The 24,384-nt window shown below is 43.4% G+C and overlaps 1 protein-coding gene across 1 annotated transcript in view; it reads right to left on the bottom strand.

The window, feature by feature from the left end:
- Positions 1–23,763, bottom strand: part of LOC124613657 (venom allergen 3-like) — an 89,206-nt gene extending 65,443 nt beyond the window's left edge. The window contains exon 1 of the mRNA XM_047142373.1: positions 23,590–23,763. Within this exon, the coding sequence (XP_046998329.1) occupies positions 23,590–23,763 (174 nt within the window). The remainder of the gene's footprint in view (positions 1–23,589) is intronic.
- Between the last annotated feature and the right edge of the window lie 621 nt (positions 23,764–24,384).

The raw sequence follows: 24,384 nt of genomic DNA, 5'->3' as shown, positions 1-24,384 counted from the left end.
CATCTGGTTTAAAGGAACCGAGAAAGACCTAGTAGAATTAAAGATTTCAGAAAATTCACTTATCGATCGAACAGCTAAATTAATTACTAAAGATGAAAACATAAGGTTCCAAGACAAATCTACACAAAAGTTCAAAACCTTCATCTCGGAAGAAGAGAGCAAATGAAGATAAGAAAGAACGGAGAAATACTGGGCCCTAAGGAAAGAACAATGCACAAAGAAATGATTGATCCAGCGTACCCCAAAGAGGGTGAAACGAAAGAAAAAAGAAAGAACTACAAATTAACAATTTACTTTTTTTCATTTACGTATATTGTGAAACCTTGCTTCTTGCCAAATTTCATTATTCTAGGTCAACAGGAATTACCCTGTAGGTTTTCATGAGTGCCTTTGCGAGTGTCAACGTATGTGACATAAATGGCCGTACCTTTTGATTGCACTAACTTAGAAGCTTCAATGTTTTACACCGCGAAGGAACCGTAAACTTCAGCATACGACATAAACTTCAACTTAATACGCCCACCCGTTTCCGAGAAAAAGGGGTTCTTGATAGTCGGACAGACAAGCGGACGGACAACAAAGAGATCTTATACGGGTTCCGTCTTTACCGATTGAGGTACGGAATCCTAAAATCTGTGAATGAAATACCACCTGGCGGCATACTTGCATTTAGTATCAAAGATAGGAAGACAACTCTGAAATGACAAGAGCAATAACTTTAATTAAACTGTTACTGTTGCGTTATTGTCTTAATAATTAATGAACTGGCAGGAAGTTGTTATCCTTCTGGAAACAGCTACCAAACGAAATTATATTGTGTAAGTTATTATACACTATAGAAAGTTACAGACTGTTTTATTTTCTTTTAGCTGACCTGTATGTATACAAGTTGTAATGATTAGTTAAATAAAATGATTAAATTCTCCATTTAATAAGAGAAGGAAATTTGAAGATAAATAACTTCCTAAAATTTTGTAATTCTAGAGAAAGGCTTCGGCAAAGTAACGTGAAATAAGAATATGAGGCTGAAATGCAGAGACAGACGAATAATCTACAACATATACCAAATCGAAATGAGAGTAATAAAAATGCAAGATATACCAGTCGTGTTACGAAGAGTGTAATCGCCGCCGTTTAACTTGTTCGTCGAAGAAACAACGTGGGAAGTACTTCTCTTGGTTGGGGTTCACATTCACGTAATATTATGTAAAAGACGTCACAGTCGCCTTTGACTGCAAGAGTCATTTCTTTGCACTATTGAAATTTCGTACTTATGGCCGTCGTACCGTGGTATAACTACACTTCATCACCTGTCAAAATCTAAGCATCCTCTGATGTTCAAATGTGTGTGAATTCCTAAGATACCATACTGTTGAGGTCAGTGGTTCCTAGACTTAAACACTACTTAAACTAACTTATGCTGCGAACAACACACACACACCCATGCCCGATAGAGGACTCGAACCTCCGGCGGGAGGGGCCGTGCGATCCGTGACATGGCGCCTCTAACCTCGCAGTCATCTTCTGACGTATGTACATATCATGGTTGTATCGGTTTGTTGGTTCTTTTAAAGTTGTTAACACATTTAATATGAATCCCTCAAAGTCACTACTTGTGCACTGTTCACGTGATAGACTAGTGTAGAGCTGCGTCAGACCAGTCTTCGGGCTCCTGACCATATCAACAACAACATAACGAAAGTACATGCAATGGATAATAGAGGTAGTGTACTCGTGGTAGCAGGCAAGAAACGCAGATCTACCGAGACAGAAACTGAAGCTGCATCCGATATTGAAACTTCCTGGCAGATTAAAACTGTGTGCTGGACCGAGACTCGGACACGGGACCTTTGCCTTCCGCGGGCAAGCACTCTACCATCTGAGCTACTCAAGCACGATTCACGACCCGTTCCCACAGTTTTACTTCCGCCGGTACCTTGTCTCCTACTTTCCAAACTAAGCTCTCCTTCGAAACTTGCAGAACTAGCACTCCTGAAAGAAAGGATATTGCGGAGACATGGCTTTGCCACAGCCTGGGGGATGTTTCCAGAGTTCGATATTGTTTGGGTAAAACTCAGTAATAAGCATGGGCAAAAACTTATAATTGGATCTTTCCACGCGAGAATTTTTATATAGAAATTTCTTGGTTGTCTAGTGCGTAAGTCTGGTATTAAACAAAATCACCTTTTGTCTTTCGGTGAATTCGTCTGCAGATGGTCAGCGCGCAGCCCTATTTATATGAATATTAATTTCAGGCGAAAGATGATGCTTCCCAAATAAAAGAAGCGAAACGCGCATGGCAGTAAACAAACTACCGTCATTTGGTTGCATAGACGTTACGTACCTCCACGAACATACTGACACTTTTCGGATTTTTCCCTTTACTTGTATTGTGAAACCTTTCTTTTTGCCAAATCTCATGATTCTAGGTTAACGGAAAGTACATTATAACTTTCGATGGGTGAGTTTGCGATATCGTAATATGTGACCTAAATGGTCATATCTTTTGACTGAACTGACTTGCACGCTTAAGTTTTTTACATCGCCTAGGGACCGTAGGCCTGAGTATGTGACATAAATTTCAAATTGGAACGCCCACCCGGTCCTAAGAAGAAGTGTTTACCAGTCGGACAGATGGACAGACAGACGTACTACGAAGTGATCATACAAGGATTTCGTTTTTACCGCTGAAGGTACGGTATCAAAAACATAGTTTTTTATGCGAATCGGGCGAGGTATGAGCCATTTATGTTACCGTGGTTCCCAAGCAGCGGGAAGAGAGCAGAACGATAATCCGAGGTTCGTTGGGTCAAGTCCCTAAGTAGACAGTTTTTCTTTTTCTTTTAAACTTAAGTTACTTGCACTACACATAAACCGAAATGTTCGACATACTGTATTTCTTAATGTTTTCATAAAAGGCATGCAAAGATAAGGCAAAGGAAAATTTGGGGTAGCAAATAAATTTCCCAGAAGGGAGTGCGCTGTCCGTTACCACGAGGACTTCAGAAATAAATTTCCAGTAAAAGATTGTAAGGCGTACACGACAAGTTGGCCTATGAAATTAAATCCTTTTGTTATTCTACTGTTGATGAATTACACGTCCTGGGATTATACCCATCGTAAAACAGGGCGAGCAGTAATTTTCTCGGTATCTTGCACATGATATAAACGCTGCTTTTTATAATTACGCAGTTGTTTCTATAGAAAAACGAGTTTTGCTTGCATTGACCAAAGGTTCGCTTTCATCTCACAGTTTGCAGCAAACAAAGCGTAACGCTGCTCGTAGGTCAAAATTAAAGTAATGGAACGCGAAGTGCTGTCGCTTTAATTACAACCCTTCTTGGAAAGCTATTTGCAGAACCCTCATGGACGCTGTAAGTGCAATCCATTCGTGGAAATTTATTTACTATCCCAAATCTTTCATTTGCCTTTCGTTTTCATGCTTTTTATGAAAATATTAAGAAATACACTACACTGAGAATTTCGATTTATTTGCAGTGTAGTTAAAATAAGAGAAATCAGGGGTCGCACAGAAAAATTTAAGTGCTCGTTTATCCCGCGTGCCGATCCAGAAATGGTTAAAATGGTTCTGAGCACTATGGGACTTCTGAGGTCATCAGCCCCCTAGAACTTAGAACTACTTAAACCGAACTAACCTAAGGACATCACACACATCCATGCCCGAGGCAGGATTCGAACCTGCGACCGTAGCGGCCGCGCGGTTACAGACTGAAACGCCTAGAACCGCTCGGCCACACCGGCCGAGGCCGTTCGAGAGTGGAACGGTAGAGAGACAGCTTGAAGGTGGTTCATTGAACCCTCTGCCAGGCACTGTATTGTGAATAGCAGAGTAATCATGTAGATGTAGATGTAGGTAACGTAGAAATTTAAAATAAAAACTTTTCCGCGTAGGGACTCGGCCCCACGACCCTCGGATGACTGTTCGGTACTCTTTCCGCTGCGCAAACCGCTGCCTGGGAACTGTTGACATAAATGGATCATGCCTCGCCCGACCCGCGCCAGAAATCGTACTTTTTTTCTAACCATTTGGCCAACTGCAGCTCCCGCTTCTGTCACTTTCGCTTTTAGCCAAGTTCTGCATATTCCGTCAATGTGGACGAACAGGCAGTCCCCTTGTCAGTTCTGTGATGCCAGTTGAGGTGTAGCTACTTGAGTAAGAAGTATTGTCTCCGGTGTCAAAGGAGCTGATAACGGCCAGGAGTGAAGCGTGCCTACTCTATGGCACTCCAGACCTCACCCAATGATGTCATCGGCGAAGGATGACACAGTGGTCGGTCCCAATTGGCCCATTAGAGCCAGCATGTGGGGATGAGGTCTTTTTTTCCGTTTTTCTTATCACAAGCTGAATTCGCACCATGACCCACCACATAGACTTTAGTGTCATTTTAAAGAAATGCGGTACATGTAATGAATAATATGTACCCAGAACCATTTGTCGTGAACCTTCAAAACTACTTTACCACTCACCATGAAATTAATATGAATTGCTCTACCGCCTCCTCCCCTGTCCCCACTACTTCCCCAACTCAGATGCTGTGTACACTCTTGCAACTAAGTAACATAACTTAATATACCTGTTCCTTCTATATTGTACTTTCATATGTGGAGCACCCGCTGTTTAAATGAGGCGCTGAACCAACTGAAGGGTGTGGCAGACCGCCTATCGAAGAGGTGAAACGGCCCGTTATAACGCACTTGGACGTAGACGTCTCTCCACAGAAGAGCAGCGACGTAGAGAGCACTCGTCCTGCGACGTACCCGCAACTCCAGCGTTTCAAAGAAGGTGTGAATAAGAAGAGAGACGGCGTCGGCACTCTTCCGCCTAGATAAAGAAGAACTAGGTCGCTCCTAGTCGGAAGTACCCACCGCGAGCAAGAAACCGCGATCAATTCTAATTCAAATGGCTCTAAGCACTATGGGACTTAACATCAGAGGTCATCAGTCCCCTAGACTTTTTTATTTTTTTTTTTATCATCAGTCTACTGACTGGTTTGATGCGGCCCGCCACGAATTCCTTTCCTGTGCTAACCTCTTCATCTCAGAGTAGCACTTGCAACCTACGTCCTCAATTATTTGCTTGACGTATTCCAATCTCTGTCTTCCTCTACAGTTTCTGCCCTCTACAGCTCCCTCTAGTACCATGGAAGTCATTCCCTCATGTCTTAGCAGATGTCCTATCATCCTGTCCCTTCTCCTTATCAGTGTTTTCCACATATTCTTTCCTCTCCGATTCTGCATAGAACCTCCTCATTCCTTACCTTATCAGTCCACCTAATTTTCAACATTCGTCTATAGCACCATATCTCAAATGCTTCGATTCTCTTCTGTTCCGGTTTTCCCACAGTCCATGTTTCACTACCATACAATGCTGTACTCCAGACGTACATCCTCAGAAATTTCTTCCTCAAATTAAGGCCGGTATTTGATATTAGTAGACTTCTCTTGGCCAGAAATGCCTTCTTTTCCACAGCGAGTCTGCTTTTGACGTCCTCCTTGCTCCGTCCGTCATTGGTTATTTTACTGCCTAGGTAGCAGAATTCCTTAACTTCACTGACTTCGTGACCATCAATCCTGATGTTAAGTTCCTCGCTGTTCTCGTTTCTACTACTTCTCATTACCTTCGTCTTTCTCCGATTTACTCTCAAACCATACTGTGTACTCATTAGACTGTTCATTCCGTTCAGCAGATCATTTAATTCTTCTTCACTTTCACTCAGGATAGCAATGTCATCAGCGAATCGTATCATTGATGTCCTTTCACCTTGTATTTTAATTCCACTCCTGAACCTTTCTTTTATTTCCATCATTGCTTCCTCGATGTACAGATTGAAGAGTAGGGGCGAAAGGCTACAGCCTTGTCTTACACCCTTCTTAATACGAGCACTTCGTTCTTGATCGTCCACTCTTATTATTCCCTCTTGGTTGTTGTACATATTGTATATGACCCGTCTCTCCCTATAGCTTACCCCTACTTTTTTCAGAATCTCGAACAGCTTGCACCATTTTATATTGTCGAACGCTTTTTCCAGGTCGACAAATCCTATGAAAGTGTCTTGATTTTTCTTTAGCCTTGCTTCCATTATTAGCCGTAACGTCAGAATTGCCTCTCTCGTCCCTTTATTTTTCCTAAAGCCAAACTGATCTTCACCTAGCGCATTCTCAATTTTCTTTTCCATTCTTCTGTATATTATTTTTGTAAGCAGCTTCGATGCACGAACTGTTAAGCTGATTGTGCGATAATTCTCGCACTTGTCAGCTCTTGCCGTCTTCGGGATTGTGTGGATGATGCTTTTCCGAAAGTCAGATGGTATGTCGCCAGACTCATATATTCTACACACCAACGTGAATAGTCGTTTTGTTGCCACTTCCCCCAATTATTTTAGAAATTCTGATTGAATGTTATCTATCCCTTCTGCCTTATTTGACCGTAAGTCCTCCAAAGCCCTTTTAAATTCCGATTCTAATACTGGATCCCCTATCTCTTCTAAATCGACTCCTGTTTCTTCTTCTATCACATCAGACAAATCTTCACCCTCATAGAGTCTTTCAGTGTATTCTTTCCACCTATCTGCTCTCTCCTCTGCATTTAACGGTGGAATTCCCGTTGCACTCTTAATGTTACCACCGTTGCTTTTAATGTCACCAAAGGTTGTTTTGACCTTCCTGTATGCTGAGTCTGTCCTTCCGACAATCATATCTTTTTCGGTGTCTTCACATTTTTCCTGCAGCCATTTCGTCTTAGCTTCCCTGCACTTCCTATTTATTTCATTCCTCAGCGACTTGTATTTCTGTATTCCTGATTTTCCCGGAACATGTTTGTACTTCCTCCTTTCATCAATCAACTGAAGTATTTCTTCTGTTACCCATGGTTTCTTCGCAGCTACCTTCTTTGTACCTATGTTTTCCTTCCCAACTTCTGTGATGGCCCTTTTTAGAGATGTCCATTCCTCTTCAACTGTACTGCCTACGGCGCTACTCCTTATTGCTGTATCTATAGCGTTAGAGAACTTCAAACGTATCTCGTCATTCCTTAGTACTTCCGTATCCCACTTCTTTACGTATTGATTCTTCCTGACTAATGTCTTGAACTTCAGCCTACTCTTCATCACTACTATATTGTGATCTGAGTCTATATCTGCTCCTGGGTACGCCTTACAGTCCAGTATCTGATTTCGGAATCTCTGTCTGACCATGATGTAATCTAATTGAAAACTTCCCGTATCTCCCGGCCTTTTCCAAATATACCTCCTCCTCTTGTGATTCTTGAACAGGGTATTCGCTATTACTAGCTGAAACGTGTTACAGAACTCAATTAGTCTTTCTCCTCTTTCATTCCTTGTCACAAGCCCATGTTCTCCTGTAACCTTTTCTTCTACTCCTTCCCCTACAACTGCATTCCAGTCGCCCATGACTATTAGATTTTCGTCCCCCTTTACATACTGCATTACCCTTTCAACATCCTCATACACTTTCTCTATCTGTTCATCTTCAGCTTGCGACGTCGGCATGTATACCTGAACTATCGTTGTCGGTGTTGGTCTGCTGTCGATTCTGATTAGAACAACCCGGTCACTGAACTGTTCACAGTAACACACCCTCTGCCCTACCTTCCTATTCATAACGAATCCTACACGTGCTATACCATTTTCTGCTGCTGTTGATTTTACCCGATACTCATCTGACCAGAAATCCTTGTCTTCCTTCCACTTCACTTCACTGACCCCTACTATATCTAGATTGAGCCATTGCATTTCCCTTTTTAGATTTTCTAGTTTCCCTACCACGTTCAAGCTTCTGACATTCCACGCCCCGAATCGTAGAACGTTATCCTTTCGTTGATTATTCAATCTTTTTCTCATGGTAACCTCACCCTTGGCAGTCCCCTCCCGGAGATCCGAATGGGGGACTATTCCGGAATCTTTTGCCAATGGAGAGATCATCATGACACTTCTTCAATTACAGGCCACATGTCCTGTGGATACACGTTACGTGTCTTTAATGCAGTGGTTTCCATTGCCTTCTGCATCCTCATGTCGTTGATCATTGCTGATTCTTCCGCCTTTAGGGGCAATTTCCCACCCCTAGGACAAGAGAGTGCCCTGAACCTCTATCCGCTCCTCCGCCCTTGACAATGAGGCTGACTTCTTATGCCGGAAGTCTTCGGCCGCCAATGCTGATTATTTATCAAAATTTAGGCAGTGGCGGGGATCGAACCCGGGACCGGAAACGTTTCGATTATGAATCAAAGACGCTACCCCTAGACCACGGCAATAATTCATACCCGCCCCCCCCCCCCCCCTAGACTTAGAAATACTTAAATCTAACCAACCTTAAGACATCACACACATACATGCCCGAGGCAGGATTCGAACCTGCGACCGTAGCAGCAGCGCGGTTCCGGACTGAAGCGCCTAGAACCGCTCGACCATTGCGGCCGACCCGCGACCAATTGCGGTGCCCACAACTGCCAGGAAGAAGAGGGCTGTGGCTGACACGATAGTGGTGGGATGAGCGTGGACGTGTGTGGCGACCAAGCGCGCCTCCTTCCACTAGTCAGCCGCAGGTGGAAAAGATGGTTGGACCAAGGTGAAGAAGATGCGTGCGGTTCGTTACGCACCAGCCAAGAAAGCCTGTGCTCCGATAAAGACAACTGCCAAACGCTTCATAGCGACGAAAGATAACGATCCCACGCTGGAACATCCGCAGAAACAGCAGGCAAATTTTGATGCAAACGAAGAGGTGGCCAGTTCCCAAGTACCACCTACAACTAAGCTAACTGACCTGAAACCACTGCCAATCGTACTTGAAACCAAAGACGATTAGGGTGTTTTCCTGGCTCGTGTGTAACTGTGAACAACAGCAGATTACTTAGTGAAGACCGTCGGTCGTCAAACAGTGGGTGCTGCTCGTGATGGCGCATAGGCAGTCACTGTCGCTACTAGCCACCTGGCTGCACTTGTCTCGACTCTCACTGTGGCTGTAGAACGAGTCGCACACCTCGCCGAGATGCTTCAGCGAGTCGTCGAGACGGTGACGCCGGCTGCTCAGGCAGCCACGCTAGCTACCACAGCTGTTTCTCCCTCTGACGTTCGCGCCGGGGATCAGTAAAGACAACACACCTTGCTGGCATTGCTCGCAAGGAACAGACAATCAACTAGAGACGCGCAACATGTCGACAACAAGAAACGTGAAGATAACAACACAACCAGAGAAGATACAGGAGGAATAGCAAAACTAAAAAACTAAACTCCGACCGAACAGGCCTTGGAAGGCCCAACGGTACCGACCGGCCGCCGTGTCATCCTCAGCCCACAGGTGTCTCGGGATGGGGATATGGAGAGGCGTGTGGTCAGCACGCCGCTCTCCCGGCCGTATGTCAGTTTACGAGACCGGACAGGAGGAATAGCAAGCCTGCTGAAACTCGGCAACAACCAGGGGAGAAATGGTTCAATTGGCTCTGAGCACTATGGTGCTTAACATCTGAGGTCATCAGTCCCCTAGAACTTAGAACTACTTAAACCTAATTAACCTAAGGACATCACACACATCCATGCCCGAAGCAGGATTCGAACCTGCGACCGTAGCGGTCGCGCGGTCCCGGACTGAAGCGCCTAGAACCGCTCGGCCACCCGGCCGAACCCACCCAGAGGAGAGAAGAAGGTCTGTATGCAGTACTAGTTGCGATAATCTGACCATCTGAAATTACGATGGCATTCATAATTGCGTACGCAGCAGAACCACTGGATATTTAGACCACCGATGAGGAAATCTGCCTCCTCCTACTTTCGTGTGCCACCAGTAGACTGTACCTCTCTCGCTCGCCCTTACTTACATATTTTATTCCTTCCTTTCGTAAGTGTTCTGTAATAATTTGTGTGTGCAGTTTTTCTTGCCTGACTGAGAGTTTTCTCCCGGTCCTATAATCACTATCTTGCATCCAGGCATTTTGCCACAGATTTCAAAGCCTTTCTTTACTTTATTGCTGTAATTGTGGTCTTTCCTTCTCAAATTATGCGTGTTTAAAATATTCTGTAGTTGTCTACGATTTCAGTAGAGTGGCGCTACAGCCTTCTTTCCTTAATCTACCATAGCACTACACCTGCGCCCTGTGATCCAATACGAAGAGGGTATTAGTTTCCAAGCCACATAGATGGGAATAAGGAAGGATGGAAAAGGAAATCAGCCGTTCTATTTCAAAGGAGCCATCCCGGCTTTTTCCTACAGCAGTTTAGGGAAATTACGGAAAATTAAAATCTGAATAGCCGCTTCATCTCCGACTAACTACTCCAACCTGCTTGCTGTATTCATACCTTGGTTTCCTTCTATAATCTTTACCTTCCATATTTCCTTCCAGTGCCAAACTGACGATTCCTTGATACCACAGAATGTGTCCTATCAACCCAATCCCTTCTTTTACCACCGAGCGAGGTGGTGCAGTGGTTGGACATGGACTCGCATTCGGGAGGACGACGATTCAATCCCGCGTCCGGCCATCCTGATTTAGGTTTTCCGTGATTTCCCTAAATCACTCCAGGCAAATGCCGGGATGGTTCCTCTGACAGGGCACGGCCGACTTCCTTCCCGATCCTTCCCCAATCCGATGAGACCGATGACCTCACTGTCCGGTCTCCTTCCCCAAAACAACCCCAACCTTCTTTTACTCAAGTTGTGCCTTAAATCTCTTTTCTCGCTAATTCGATTGAGTATCTCCTTATTAGTTTCGTGATATACCCATCTAATCTTCGGCATTCTTGTATAGCACCGTGTTCAAAAGCTCTATCTTTTCTTCTTGTCTGAAATGCTTATCGTCCTCGCTTCACTTCCATATAAGGCTACACTCTAGAAAAATAACTACACGAAAGACTTCCTAACAATTAAATTTACGTTAAATTTTAACAGATTTCTCTTTTTCAGATATGCTTTTCTTGCTACAGCCAATCTGCATTTCATAACCACTCTACTTTACCATCATCGGCTATATTACTGCTCAAATAACAAAACTCATCTCCTACTTTCATTGCATCATTTCCAAGTCCAATTCTCTTAACATTGTCTCACTTAATTCGACTACAATTCATTATCCCTGCTTTACTTTTGTTGATGCTCACCTTATATCCTCTTTTCAAGACACTATCATTTCGTTCAGGTGGTCTTCCAAGTCCTCTACTGACTCTGAGAGAATTACAGTGTCATCGGCAAACAACAAAATTTTTATTTCTACTCCCTGAATTTTAATTTTCTTCCCAAATTTTTCTTTAGTTTCCTTTACCGCAGGTGCAATGTACATATCGAATAACATTGGGGATAGGCTGCAAACCTATTTCACTGTCTTACCAACTACTGCTTCCCTTTCATGTCCTTCCAGCCATCCGCTTTCTGTACGAGTTGTATACAATCATTCCGTCCCCTGTATTTTATCCCCCATATCCAGAGATTTTCTAGTAGTGTACTCTGGTCCAAAATGTCAAAAGCTTTCTCTAAGTCTACAAATGATATAAACGTAGATTTACCTCCCTTTAACTTATATTCTAAGATAAGTGATGGGGTCACTATTGCCCCGCGTCTTCCTCCACTTCTCCGGAACCAAAATTGATCGTTTTCGAAATCGAATTCTGCTAGTTTTGCCATTCTTCTGTAAATAATTTGTGTCACTATTTTGTAACGGTGACTTATGAAACTTATAGTTCGGTAATATTCACACTTGTCAGCACCCGCTTTCTTTGATACTGGAATTATTACATTCGTCTGAGGGTATTTCGCCTGTCCCATATATCTTTCGCACCGGGAGTAGTAGTTTTATTGTGACTGGTTCGCCCAAGGATCTCAATAGTTCAGAGAGCATGTCGTCTACTCCAGGGACCTTGCTACCACTTAATCTTTCACTGCTCCTTCAAATTATTCTCGGAGTATCGTATCTCCCATCACATCTCCATCTTATTCCTCTTCCCTGTCTATAATATTGTGTTCAAGTTCATCTCCCTTGTAGAGCCACTCTACGTATTCCTTCCACCTTAACTTCCCTTCTTTACTTAGTAATGGTTTGCCATCTGAGCTCTTAATATTCATACAGTTGCTCCTCTCTTCTCCAATGGTCTCTTTCATCTTCCTATAGGCGGTACTACCTATCCCTCAGTTATACGCACTTCTGTAGCCTCGCATTTGTACTCTAGTCATTCATGCTCAGCCATTTTGCATTTCCTGGTAGTCTCGCTTTTTAGGCGTCTTATTCCCTTTCGCCTGCTTCTTTTGCTGCATTTTCATATTTTCTTCTTTCGTCAGTTAACTTAAATATCTTGTTTGTAATCCAAAGGTTTCTGCTAGACGTCGTCTATTTACTTATGTGTTTATCTGGTGCATGCACTACTTCATCTTTCACAGCTATCTATTTGTCCTCTACTGAATTCTCTTGCTCTGTTTCAGCCAAACGTTGCCTAATGCCCCCTCTGACACGCGCAATAATATCTGGTTCTTTCAACCTATCAAGATCCAATGTCCTACTTATTTGCAGTTCCTTAAGCTTTAACTTACATTTCGTAACAAATATATTATGGTCAGTGTCTACATCTGCCAGTGGAATTGCCTTACAGCTTAAAATCTATTTTCGAAATCTTTACCTTATCATTACATAATGTCCAAAACCTTCCAGAGTTACCAGGTGTCTTCCACGTAAACACCATTTTTACGCGATTCTTAAAACAAGTGTTATTAATGTTTAAATTATGCTGTTTGCAGAAACTTATCTGGTGGGTTCCTTTTTTATTCCGTTTTTACAGTCCATATTCTCCTACAATGTTCCCTTCTCTTAATTTTCCTATTTCGGATTCCAGTCCCCATCACAATTAAAATTTTCTCTCCCTTAACTCTCTGAATAATTTCGTACATCTCATCATACTCTCTCTCAGCCTCTTCATTAAATGCGGATCTAGTAAGCATATAAACTTGCACTAATGTGGTTGGAGTTGGCTTCGTGTCTTTCTTAGATACGGTGATACGTTCACAATGCTGTCCGTAGTAAATTACCGCAATCCTGTTTTCTCACTCATTATTAGATTTACTCCTGCATTACCCCTATTTCATTTTGTGTTTGTAACCCTCTTCTCTCTTTGCCAGAAGTCCTGTTTTCCCTGCCACCGCTCTTCATTGCTTCCCACTTTTCCCGTTGTGCAGGTTGATTTCCTCTCCGGCACTTTTGAATTCCCGCCGTAACCACCGAGTGCATAGTTCCCCTGCCTGTTTTGCCATCCGTTCGTCAGTGATGTGCCGGCCGCTGTGGTCGAGCGGTTCTAAGCCCATCAGTCCGGAACCGCGCTGCTGCTGCGGTCGCAGGTTCGAATCCTGCCTCGAGCATTGATGTGTGATGTCCTTAGGTTAGTTATAAATCTAGGGGACTGATGACCTCAGATGTTAAGTCCCATAGTGCTCAGAGCCATTTGAACTATTTCGTCAGTGATGTTCCGTGCGCTGCTATCTAGTGGCGTTATCGACCTCTGGAGGGGTTACGAGGCATTAAATACCTCTGGTGAGGCTCTCAGTGTTTGTTGTCGGTCATTGCGATAACGGCATCGTCTAGAGGCCCCGTGGTGTTGGTGTTGAGTATGGCGTTTGCCGTACGCCTGGTAGTCTGTTTGGTTTCCCAAGGCGTGATCGCAGTTCGGTAGCTTGGAGTTCGGTAGAAGATTAAAAGCTAAAACGGTTTTGTGCTTTTGACGCCCACCGTCCGCTCGTTTCCTGCAATTGATTATTTGACTAAATTTGGCAGAGCGTAATCACTTGATCTCGAGTTCGTTATGAGCCAACGGAATTTGTAGAATGAAAGGATTGCTGAGAATCTGAATTATGTTGTCGACAAATGAACAGATGATCTCGGGTGTGGAATCGCGTTTTGAAATGAGTTGGGTCTGATTGTGATTGAGTGGCAGGTAGTGGAAGGAAGACAAACTGATGACAGTCTGTATTGTTACCCAAGTTATTCAAGATGGCGGCTCTTCCTGGGTGGCCCTCCACCTCCTCTCCATGGGGGATGAATGTGACAACGTTGCATTGCTGATGTTCTCCCCTCCCAACTTTCCCTCCCTTCCTCTACCTCTATCCCCTCCCCCACTTCCCCTCCCTGCAACTATTTGTGAATTGGTGAGAAAATGACTGTCTGCACTGGGCTGCTGGAGAGGGAAGACATAAGGTACTGTCTTTATATATTTACTTTATTTATTTTTGAAGCTGTTATTCTGCTGGGTGAGTTTCCTAAATTATGGCAGGGAAACCGAAAAAAGTAATTACCCTACAGCCGTACCGCCTGAAATACAAATAAACATAACTGGTTAAAATTAGGGCAGATGGCAGAAAAACGCTCTCCTGAAAAAAAAAAGAAACGGATCTCATGACATGAAATGGGCGATGATTAGAGCAACATATTGTTTATTTATTTAAATATTAATTAAATTGCTGGGAAATGTGTCAATTGATGCGATGTTGATGTTTAATAAGTGCATTACCTCTAACTATATGTGAGGACTGCGTCTGTAGCCTCCTACAGAAGGAATGGAAGAAAGTGGTAATGGATGAGTGTAAAAACAGTAATTTTCAACGAATATGCTGATGTAGCAGGATGGACAAGGATGCATTTTGCAACTCATAGAGACTCCTGCCTGTGCTGGAGCTGTTTGTATTTGTTGAAATGGTTGGTCAGTTCACAGTGCAGGAGGCAATTTCGTTCTACTAGCCGGCCGGTGTGGCCGTGCGGTTCTAGGCCCTTCAATCTGGAACCGCGTGACCGCTTCACCGCCGGTTCGAATCCTGCCTCGGGCATGGATGTGTGTGATGTCCTTAGGTTAGTTAGGTTTAAGTAGTTCTAAGTTCTAGGGGACTCATGACCCCAGATGTTAAGTCCCATAGTGCTCAGAGCCATTTGAACCATTTTTTTTTTCGTTCTACTCCACTATCCCGAGACTGAATGAACAGAGGTGCTCGCCTTGGTGTATGGGACTCAACTGAGGACGCTTGAAACGGGTTTTGTTCCCCATCCTGAAAGGCGTGTGTACATGCTCACCTTGCTGTGTGCTCTACTCCACAATACCACTCGAAATTGGTGGAGAACTGTCCTAAGGCCACTGCCAGAAGAACTGCCTCCTACCGATCTACAAGTGAAATAGCTGCTGAGGAATTGTACACAGATATATGGTAAGAAGGGATAGGACAACAAACTATCAGTGAAGTGTAGGAAAAGTTTCCTCCTATCGAGCTACAGGTGAAAAGGCTGCTAAGTAATTGGTAAACAGATACATGGTAAGAAGGGATAGTACAGCGAAATATCACTGAAATGTAGGACGGACAATACTCGCTAGCACAATTGACAGAAAATGTTTCACTACTCTAATTACACATAGAAATTGTCGTGAGAAAATCACCACTTGTCAACAACGGATCATAATGCAACACAAGCACTGGGAATTGAGAAAGATCATTGTAATAACACAACTACAGCAAAACCCGACCCCAGAAGATCTCGCGTGGAGAGAGTGGCAACAGCTACGTATGCCGGCCGGTGTGGCCGTGCGGTTCTAGACGCTACAGTCTGGAACCGAGCGACCGCTACGGTCGTAGGTTCGAATCCTGCCTCGGGCATGGATGTGTGTGATGTCTTTAGGTTAGTTAGGTATAAGTAGTTCTAAGTTCTAGGCGACTGATGACCTCAGATGTTAAGTCGCATAGTGCTCAGAGCCCTACGTGTGTATTCACCACGGTGTGTGGATACAGGTGAAACAGCTAAGAGCCGGTCTTACATACTCTCGTACCTCCCCTTCCTCTTCTCCTTCCATAGGTATGAATACCAATTTTGGAGCCCTGTCCTATCCTGTCCCTGATGAGATCCACCTGTTGGCAGTGATATAATGGTTCCAGTCTGCAGAAATTAGTCACAGATGGACAAAAGACTCACAAACAAGACGGTTCAGCAAGCCGTTAACCGTATTTCTCGGAATTACTGGCCCCCTGGAACAATTTCTAGGAAAGACTGCCCCCTGTGACAATAGCGAAATACCTGACTATTCGCCAAGTGTGAAGAACCGAATGGTCAACATCAGTATGTTTTCAAACGTTCTGGACGTGCCGGCACTGTCTGAAAGTGATCTCCAGCTAAGTAAAATCAGTCTCATGTACGAAAAAACTGAAATAATACGTTCTACGTAAATAAGATACGCAGGGATCTTTATACTAGTTGTTTCACAGTGTGCCAATCTACCCGCTCTGCCCCCAACAGATGGGGAGTAGCGCCCTGCAGTCGCTAGCCTCCGCCGCTACATGTCATTATAATCCGTCTTCGCTCGCGTTTATTCTACTTCTTCAGGTAAACTGTCTGAAGGCTATCTGGTAGAGGTTTCAGGCGAACCACTGTACCGAGTAAAAGCTTTGTGTGTGTGTGTGTGTGTGTGTGTGTGTGTGTGTGTGCGTGCGTGTGCGTGCGTGTGTGTGTATGTGTACTATACACTGTGGAAAGATGAGATTCCTGCTGTGCAGACGGCGGAGAAACAGACAGTGGAGAAATCACTTGTTCCTTGTGGAATAGCACACTGCATGTCTGCCTAATGTGTTGCTATTCTTAGCAGCTCAACTGCTATAATGTCAGCTCATTTATTTAAAAAATTGACTGAATAGGTATGAACGTGCATTTGCTGCATGAAGTATTACTGTCGTGTATACTCGAAGAGTGCTTATCATGCTTGTTACAAGGAATGTTGTTCTGACAGAGTTCACCTCACATTGTGTAAAGGGTGTAGTCTCACACTTATAAAAAAACAAATACTGTGACGGTGCAAATAGTGAATACAATACTAAAATCAATGAAATGGCCAGCTAAATAAGTGTAAACTCATACTCGGGATATGATCTTACGCTTGCTAGAATGAATATTGATCTGAGAACATTGAAGCTTGCATTGAATATAATACAAAATAAGCACTTAACACCATCCAACAATCCTTAAATATACATCCACCTAGCATGTTCCACACAATATGGTGAGCAGAATACTTCACCAATAATATAACGCTGGTAGGACCAGACAGCAACATGATAACAGATATTGAGCAAACATTGGATGGATAGACATGATTTTTTACGAGTGGTACCACTGTATCTTAGGAGGAAAGGTATACTATGTGATCAAACGTATCCGGACACCTGGCTGAAAATGACTTACAAGTTTGTGGCGCCCTCCATCGGTAGTGCTGGAATTCAACATGGTGTTGGCCCAACCTTAGCCTTGATGACAGCTTCCACTCTCGCAGGCATACGTTCAATCAGGCGCTGGAAGGTTTCTTGGGGAATGGCAGCCCGTTCTTCACGGAGTGCTGCACTGAGGAGAGACATCGATGTCGGTCGGTGAGGCGTGGCACGAAGTTGGCGTTGAAAAAACATCCCAAAGGTGTGCTCTACGATTCAGGTCAGGACTCTGTGCAGGTCAGTCCATTACAGGGATGTTATTGTCGTGTAACCACTCCGCCACAGGTCGTGTATTATGAACAGGTGCTCTATCATGTTGAAAGATGCAATCGCTATCTCTGAAATGAATTTCAACAGTGGAAAGCAAGAAGGCGCTTAAAACATCAATGTAGGCCTGTGCTGTGATAGTGCACGCAAAACAACAAGGGGTGCTAGCTCCCTCCATGGAAAACACAACCACACCATAACACCACCGCCTCCGAATTTTAGTGTTGGCACTGCACCCGCTGACAGATGACGTTAGCCGAGTATTCGCCATACCCACACACTGCCATCGGATCGCCACAATGTTTACCGTGATTCGTCACTCCACACAACGTTTTCCCACCGTTCAGTCGACCATTGTTTACGCTCCTTACACCAAGCGAGGTGTCGTTTGGCATTTACTGGCGTGATGTGTGGCTTATGAGCAGCCACTATCATGAAATCCAAGTTTTCTTACCTCCTGTCTAACTGTCATAGCACTTGCAGTGGATCCTGATGCAATTTGGAATTCCTGTGTGATGGTCTGGATAGATGTTTGGCTATTACACATTGCGACCATCTTCAACTGTTGGCGGTCTCTGTCAATCAACAGACGAGGTCGGCCTGTACGCTTTTGTGCTGTACGTGACCCTTCACGTTTCCACTTCACTATCTCATCGGAAACAGTGGACCTAGGGATGTTTAAGAGAGTGGAAATCACGCGTACAGACGTATGACACAAGTGACACCCAATCACCTGACCACGTTCGAAGTCCGTGAGTCCCGCGGAGCTCCCCATTCTGTTCTCTCATGATATCTAATGACTACTGAGGTCGCTGATATGGTGTACATGGCATTAGGTGGCAGCACAATGCACCTAATATGAAAAACGTATGTTGTTGGGGGTGTCCGGATACCTTTGATCACATAGTGTATGTAATCCTCTTATAAGCGACCAACTACCTAAAAAAAAAAAGCAACGACAATAATAACGAGGACTATGTTACACTACTTGTGCATCCCAGCTGTGGTTCTACAGGAAGACAAAACGCTGTGATAACATCACAAATTATCGAAAAACACCCTCTTTCCAAAACAATGCGTGTGTCTGTACCTCAATGTGTGGATAGAGCCTAAGCAGCTTAGTCTTACTTCCCCTCTTACATTCTCTCCTCCTTCCCTCTGAAGGTAAGAATACTGACTTTCCAGGCCTGTACTATACTGTCCCTGCTGATACACAAACACTGTAGACACCCTGGCTGGGTTGATAGTATTTTTCAGAGTTGGATGGTGTATGCAGAACTAGCAGACTACACCTGGTAAGCAATAAGAGCATACACTTATGGAAAATCGAGGAAGCTGCAGAAGGAGAAATCAGTCTGCACACAGATCAGCTCTCTGTTGCAGTTTCCTACACTTTACAGTGACAATCAAGTCAACATGCAGGACTGTTTCCAGACTTTGAGTATCCATCCACTGCACCACTACATGAGTCTGCAGACACACTCTCTGGTACACCGGCTTAGAACATTGAACTGTTTCCAGACTTCATGTATCTACTACATCCTTCGCTTGCAGCACTCATCGAGTCTCATATAGCTACTATACGACGGTTACTATACTTTTAACTATGTAGTTCGATTACCTTTCTACTTGTCCCATTTGAAACGCTTACACATAGATCATCAGTAAGAGGGAAATTCTTAGGATTTTATGTAAGTTGACGAATATTATCTGTATGAAATCTGTATGAAACCTGTTTACGTTAGCAACATGAGTATAAACATATCGAAAATATGTGGAAAAAAGACATAACATCGGTAAAATCTCAAAAATTGAGGGAAAAATTGAGGGAAAATGCGACAAAATGTGCGAAAATTAAGAGTGAATGAGAGAGAAGTGACATGTCTGCTTCGAGCAGGAAAATTCTTATACATGAGAACTAGTGTGAGGCAGCAAGAGAAATATGAGAGAAAGTCGACATGGAAGCATTGGGATCCAGGGAAAAGGTGGGCAGCGATAAGATTACTGGAATAGCCTGATTAACGTGGATAACCACCAAATGTAGAGTAATAAAATTTTAAACAGTCGACCAGTTGCAATGGATAAAGAAATTCTTTACCTAGGTTTCGACAAATATAAATTTGTCTTCTTCAGAAGGTAGCAATTTTACATTAGTAAGGACTAATGTACCGATGGTACATTAATCCTTACTAATGTAAAATTGCTACCTTCTGAAGAAGACAAATTTATATTTGTCGAAACCTAGGTAAAGAATTCCTTTATCCAATGCAACTGGTCGGCTGTTTAAAATTGTATTACGTGAAACCGTTGCTGTAATGCAGCTATGTTTAAAGTATCAAATGTAGAGTAATAAATTTATGTATTTGTATGAATTCTGTTCTTCTGGAAATGTCCGAAAGAACAGACACATTGCACTCATATAACTGATATGCCTAGCGGATGCACAAATATGCCCGATCTCTTGTGGGAATCTCAGAGTAGCGAACATGGAATCAATGGACAGGGACTGTGGATACGTGGCGCTCGGTGGGAATGTGGATCGACTGTGAGGCATGCCGAGACAGTCTGCGCGTCTACGACAATGCCGTGTCCTGGATGGCGCAATGGTTAAAATACCAGCTAGTAAAGAGGAGACTCAGGGTTCGAATCCAGGCCGGTTCACATTTTCACTCATTGCTGCTGATTCTGCGAAATGTCCTGCAGGTGACACCAGTGATCCCCTTCAGTTACATTTGAAATTTATATACTTTGGATAACAAGCTCTGGTCTGACTCCAAAGTTATTGACAACCACGTTATAGATTTTGTTAAAGTGTTCTACCGTGTGACTATGATAAACTGTATGTCCTCCTTAGTTACAGAGCATTGTATTACCATCTTGTGGACTGCTATATACAACCACAGAATGGAACGCGTGTTTGTTCCCGTGCAAGACTGTTTAAGAGTTTTCAACTGTAACAAACGGCATTTACAATGTGCTTCTCTGTACTCTCTACGAATCACAACCATGCAGTGCCAGCTAACAAACACCTTACAGAACAGTTGCTGCACGGTTAGTAACAACGTTTTGCCGTATCTAGACTGCGGTGACAGGAATACAGTAAGTTGACTGCTGTCTTGGATGCTTTCTAAAGTGACATAGATCTACATTAAAGAATGATAGAAAGTAGATGGTGTAATCTGTTGAAAGTGGTTATAGCGAGGTAGACTGATGTCACATTCTAGTGTGCGGGGTATGTTGCGGCAGGTCATTATTCGCACAGCAAACCTCTCCATACCACATTCAGTAGAGAACTTAGAACGCATATGTGAGAAATCATATCCACGAAACCGATGGGAAAGCAATTTTAGCCCCCTCCTCTAGAAGAATGAAGATACATGCGAAGTGCACCATTTATCTGTCACAGCTTGGACATAAATAGATTCTTCAGTTCCATAACTGCAGTGATTCTAAGTCAGTGACAGGAGTTCGTAAGGTAGTTCAATCCCTATGTATACATTTGCTTGATAGTTGTTATGTGTGCAAGAGACTACTTTCTGTTCACAGAGTTAGTGCAGCAGCATAGAGTGTAATTCCACATGTCAAATACCGCTGCTATGCATTTGTCTATTTCCTCACAAGATGTCGTTGTTTCATGCATTTTCCGTTGCTGACGAACATTTTATAGGAATGATGCGAGCATAGCGTAATTTTCGAATCCTAATCTGCCGTCAACAATGGGCACTATACACCTCTGGAAACCTATATAGTGCACGTATCACAAAGAATCAATGTTTTTCTTTTTCTTTGGTGTAGAATGTAATCATCTTAAAGTCATCGCCACAGCGAGTGGGATAGAAAACTTGCAGGGTGAATGTACATCAGGTGTTGGAAATATATTTCCTGCATTAGGTTGTTAACAGAGTTGCATTCCACAACTAATATATCAGAAACCACTCTGCTTTAACATTACAGCATACTTAAGTGCAGAAGTGTGTAGCTTAGGACTGTGTGTTTATGTTCTATGATCATTGCTCTCTTTCCAATATCTTTTTCATAGGGACCCCAAACATTAGAACAATGCCCCAGAATTGATAGCACAAGTGATTTCCTTCTGGATCTCCATCATGAATAAACGATACGTTTCTTCTTCTTGACCATCTGTTATACCACTACAACAATCTCAATGTATCAGGCTCCTGTCTACACTCTTCGCAGAATAGCAGTTACAGTAATGGAATGAGAATATTGGTCTGTATCACTAGCATTAGTCAGTTGTGCAGGTTTGGAACCCATGTTATACTTTTCCGAAAGCAAAATATCAAACTGTATTGATTACATGGAACTCAGCATGATATGTTCCTTCACGAGACATCAGATGTAGTGGGGATAGTAATCTCCTACTTCTGGTCAGTTTCAAATTAAATCAGAGACAATGTTGCAGGAAGGGTTGGTTAAAGACAGAGGAAGAGTCACAAGATGCGTAGAGAGAGACCGTCCAGAGTGAGGATCATTAGACAATAGGTTCAATAACGGGGCATCTCGTTTCGAAATAGAGGGTAGAGTGATATGATTCGTTTGTTGGGATGGTAATCGTCAAAGGTCGCGGCACCCACTCCTATTGCTAGTGCTGCCTCTTCCAACCACGAGACGTAGCCGAGGGCCGTGGCATGCTGTTGGCCACTCTGTGACGAATTTTCATTTATTTCTCTGTTGTTCCAGAGGTCGAAGTTTCCTAGAATTACTTTTGATATCTGCAGACCTGAAACAGTATATCATTGTCAGCCTGACTCTGACCAAATGGTTCAAATGGCTCTGAGCACTATGCGACTCAACTTCTGAGGTCATTAGTCGCCTAGAACTTAGAACTAATTAAACCTAACTAACCTAAGGACATCACACACATCCATGCCCGAGGCAGGATTCGAACCTGCGACCGTAGCGGTCGCGCGGTTCCAGACTGAAGCACCTAGAACCGCACTCGATGACTTTCCGTCTATTACTATGAACTATCATCGAGTAAAATATATATATATATATATATATATATATATATATATATATATATATATATATATTGTAGATCCAACAAAGAGCTTTCTTGGTCATCTGTCATCCTGCTCCTATCCAAATGTCCTAAACACGATCGTTTCATTTTCGTAGCACTAATAATTGTAATATTCAATCCGACTTACTTATCTATTTGCTTCATTTTCCTTCTTTTCTAGGATTTCCCAGCTATATCTCTCTAATCATAGGTGTGAGTTCTTTAGAATGATTTTCACAACAATAGTCCACGCCCCACTGCCTCAAGTTTAAACTGGTAATACATACTAACTGTGAAGTTTCCTTTTGATAAACATAGGAAACGTAGTTACCAGTGGTCTATTCGGTACACCAAATTTCTCGCCGCCATTTATACTTTTTTGGTTACTTCGTTTGCTGCCCCTCTAGCCGCCCTCAGCGGGTAAGGACTTTCTGGGATATTTTCTGAGTATTATGGTGCGGTTTCGAGTTGCTCATTACAGAGTACAAGACCTGAAAGAAAAAGAGCACTCATGAAAGGAAGAGGAAACGAAGAGAATGAAAGTTCACGGCTTGAGAGGGTACGTGATATTATTATTTCCGTGATAACAAAATCGAGTGAAATTTACTAACAACTTAACAATATGAGCCCACTGGTCGATATGATGTTGCCTGGATGCATGCACTGATTCGGTTGTATGCTCTTCTGCAGCAAACTGGCCAACAACTGTTGTAGCTTATTTAACAATGACATTCCCCAAACATCCGTGCAATTGAGATGTTATTCTATTTTCGCTACCAGTTTCAAATGGTTCAAATAGCTCTGAGCACTATGGGACTTAACATCTGTGGTCATCAGTCCCCTAGAACTGAGAACTACTTAAACCTAACTAACCTAAGGACATCACACACATCCACGCCCGAGGCAGGATTCGAACCTGCGACCGTAGCGGTCACGCGGTTCCAGACTGAAGCACCTAGAACCGCACGGCCACACCGGCCGGCGAGGCGGAGGCATTAAAGTGTCCTTCAACAAAGATACGGCTGTGGTACGCCATATGAAGAAAGTGGTTGACTCACCAGAGCGTTCATGTTGGATGCCGACGGCTGGGGCCCAGGACTGCCACGGCCCTCGGCGCCAGAGGCCACCCTGTTACGGAGTTCGTTGTGGGCAGCTACGATGGCGTTCTCGTCCGCCCGTGTTGTGCCGTTGCCTCTCAGACCGCCGCATCTGCTTCCGACTCCCTGTAACATGACACTCGTGACCTCATCCCTACCCTACACATGCGCACATGGTTACTGAGCAAATACAAGTAACTGAACACATTATCCCCCTTTTGCTTTTGTCGCTGTTCATTTTATATCCTCCTTTCAAGACACTGTTCATTCCGTTCAGCTGCTCTTCCAAGTCCTTTGCTGTCTCCTGACACAATTACAATGTCATCAGCGAATCTCAAAGTTTTTATTTCTTCTCCATGGATTTTAATACCTACTCCGAATTATTCTTTTGTTTCCTTTATTGCTTTCTCAATATACAGATTGAATAACATCGGGGACGGGCTACAACCCTGTCTCACTCCCTTCCCAACCACTGCTTACCTTACATGCACCTCGACTCTTATAACTCTCATCTGATTTCTGTACAAATTGTAAATAACCTTTCGCTCCCTGTATTTTACCCCTGCCACCTTCAGAATTTGAAAGAGAGCATTCCAGTCAAATAGAAATATTAATCCTTAACTCTGTATTGTAATATACACTCCTGGAAATGGAAAAAAGAACACATTGACACCGGTGTGTCAGACCCACCATACTTGCTCCGGACACTGCGAGAGGGCTGTACAAGCAATGATCACACGCACGGCACAGCGGACA

Source organism: Schistocerca americana, chromosome 4, assembly GCF_021461395.2.
Source record: "Schistocerca americana isolate TAMUIC-IGC-003095 chromosome 4, iqSchAmer2.1, whole genome shotgun sequence".
NCBI classification, from domain to species: Eukaryota; Metazoa; Arthropoda; class Insecta; order Orthoptera; family Acrididae; genus Schistocerca; species Schistocerca americana.
Note: the sequence above shows the minus strand (reverse complement) of the source record. Positions and strands in the feature narration are given on the sequence as shown.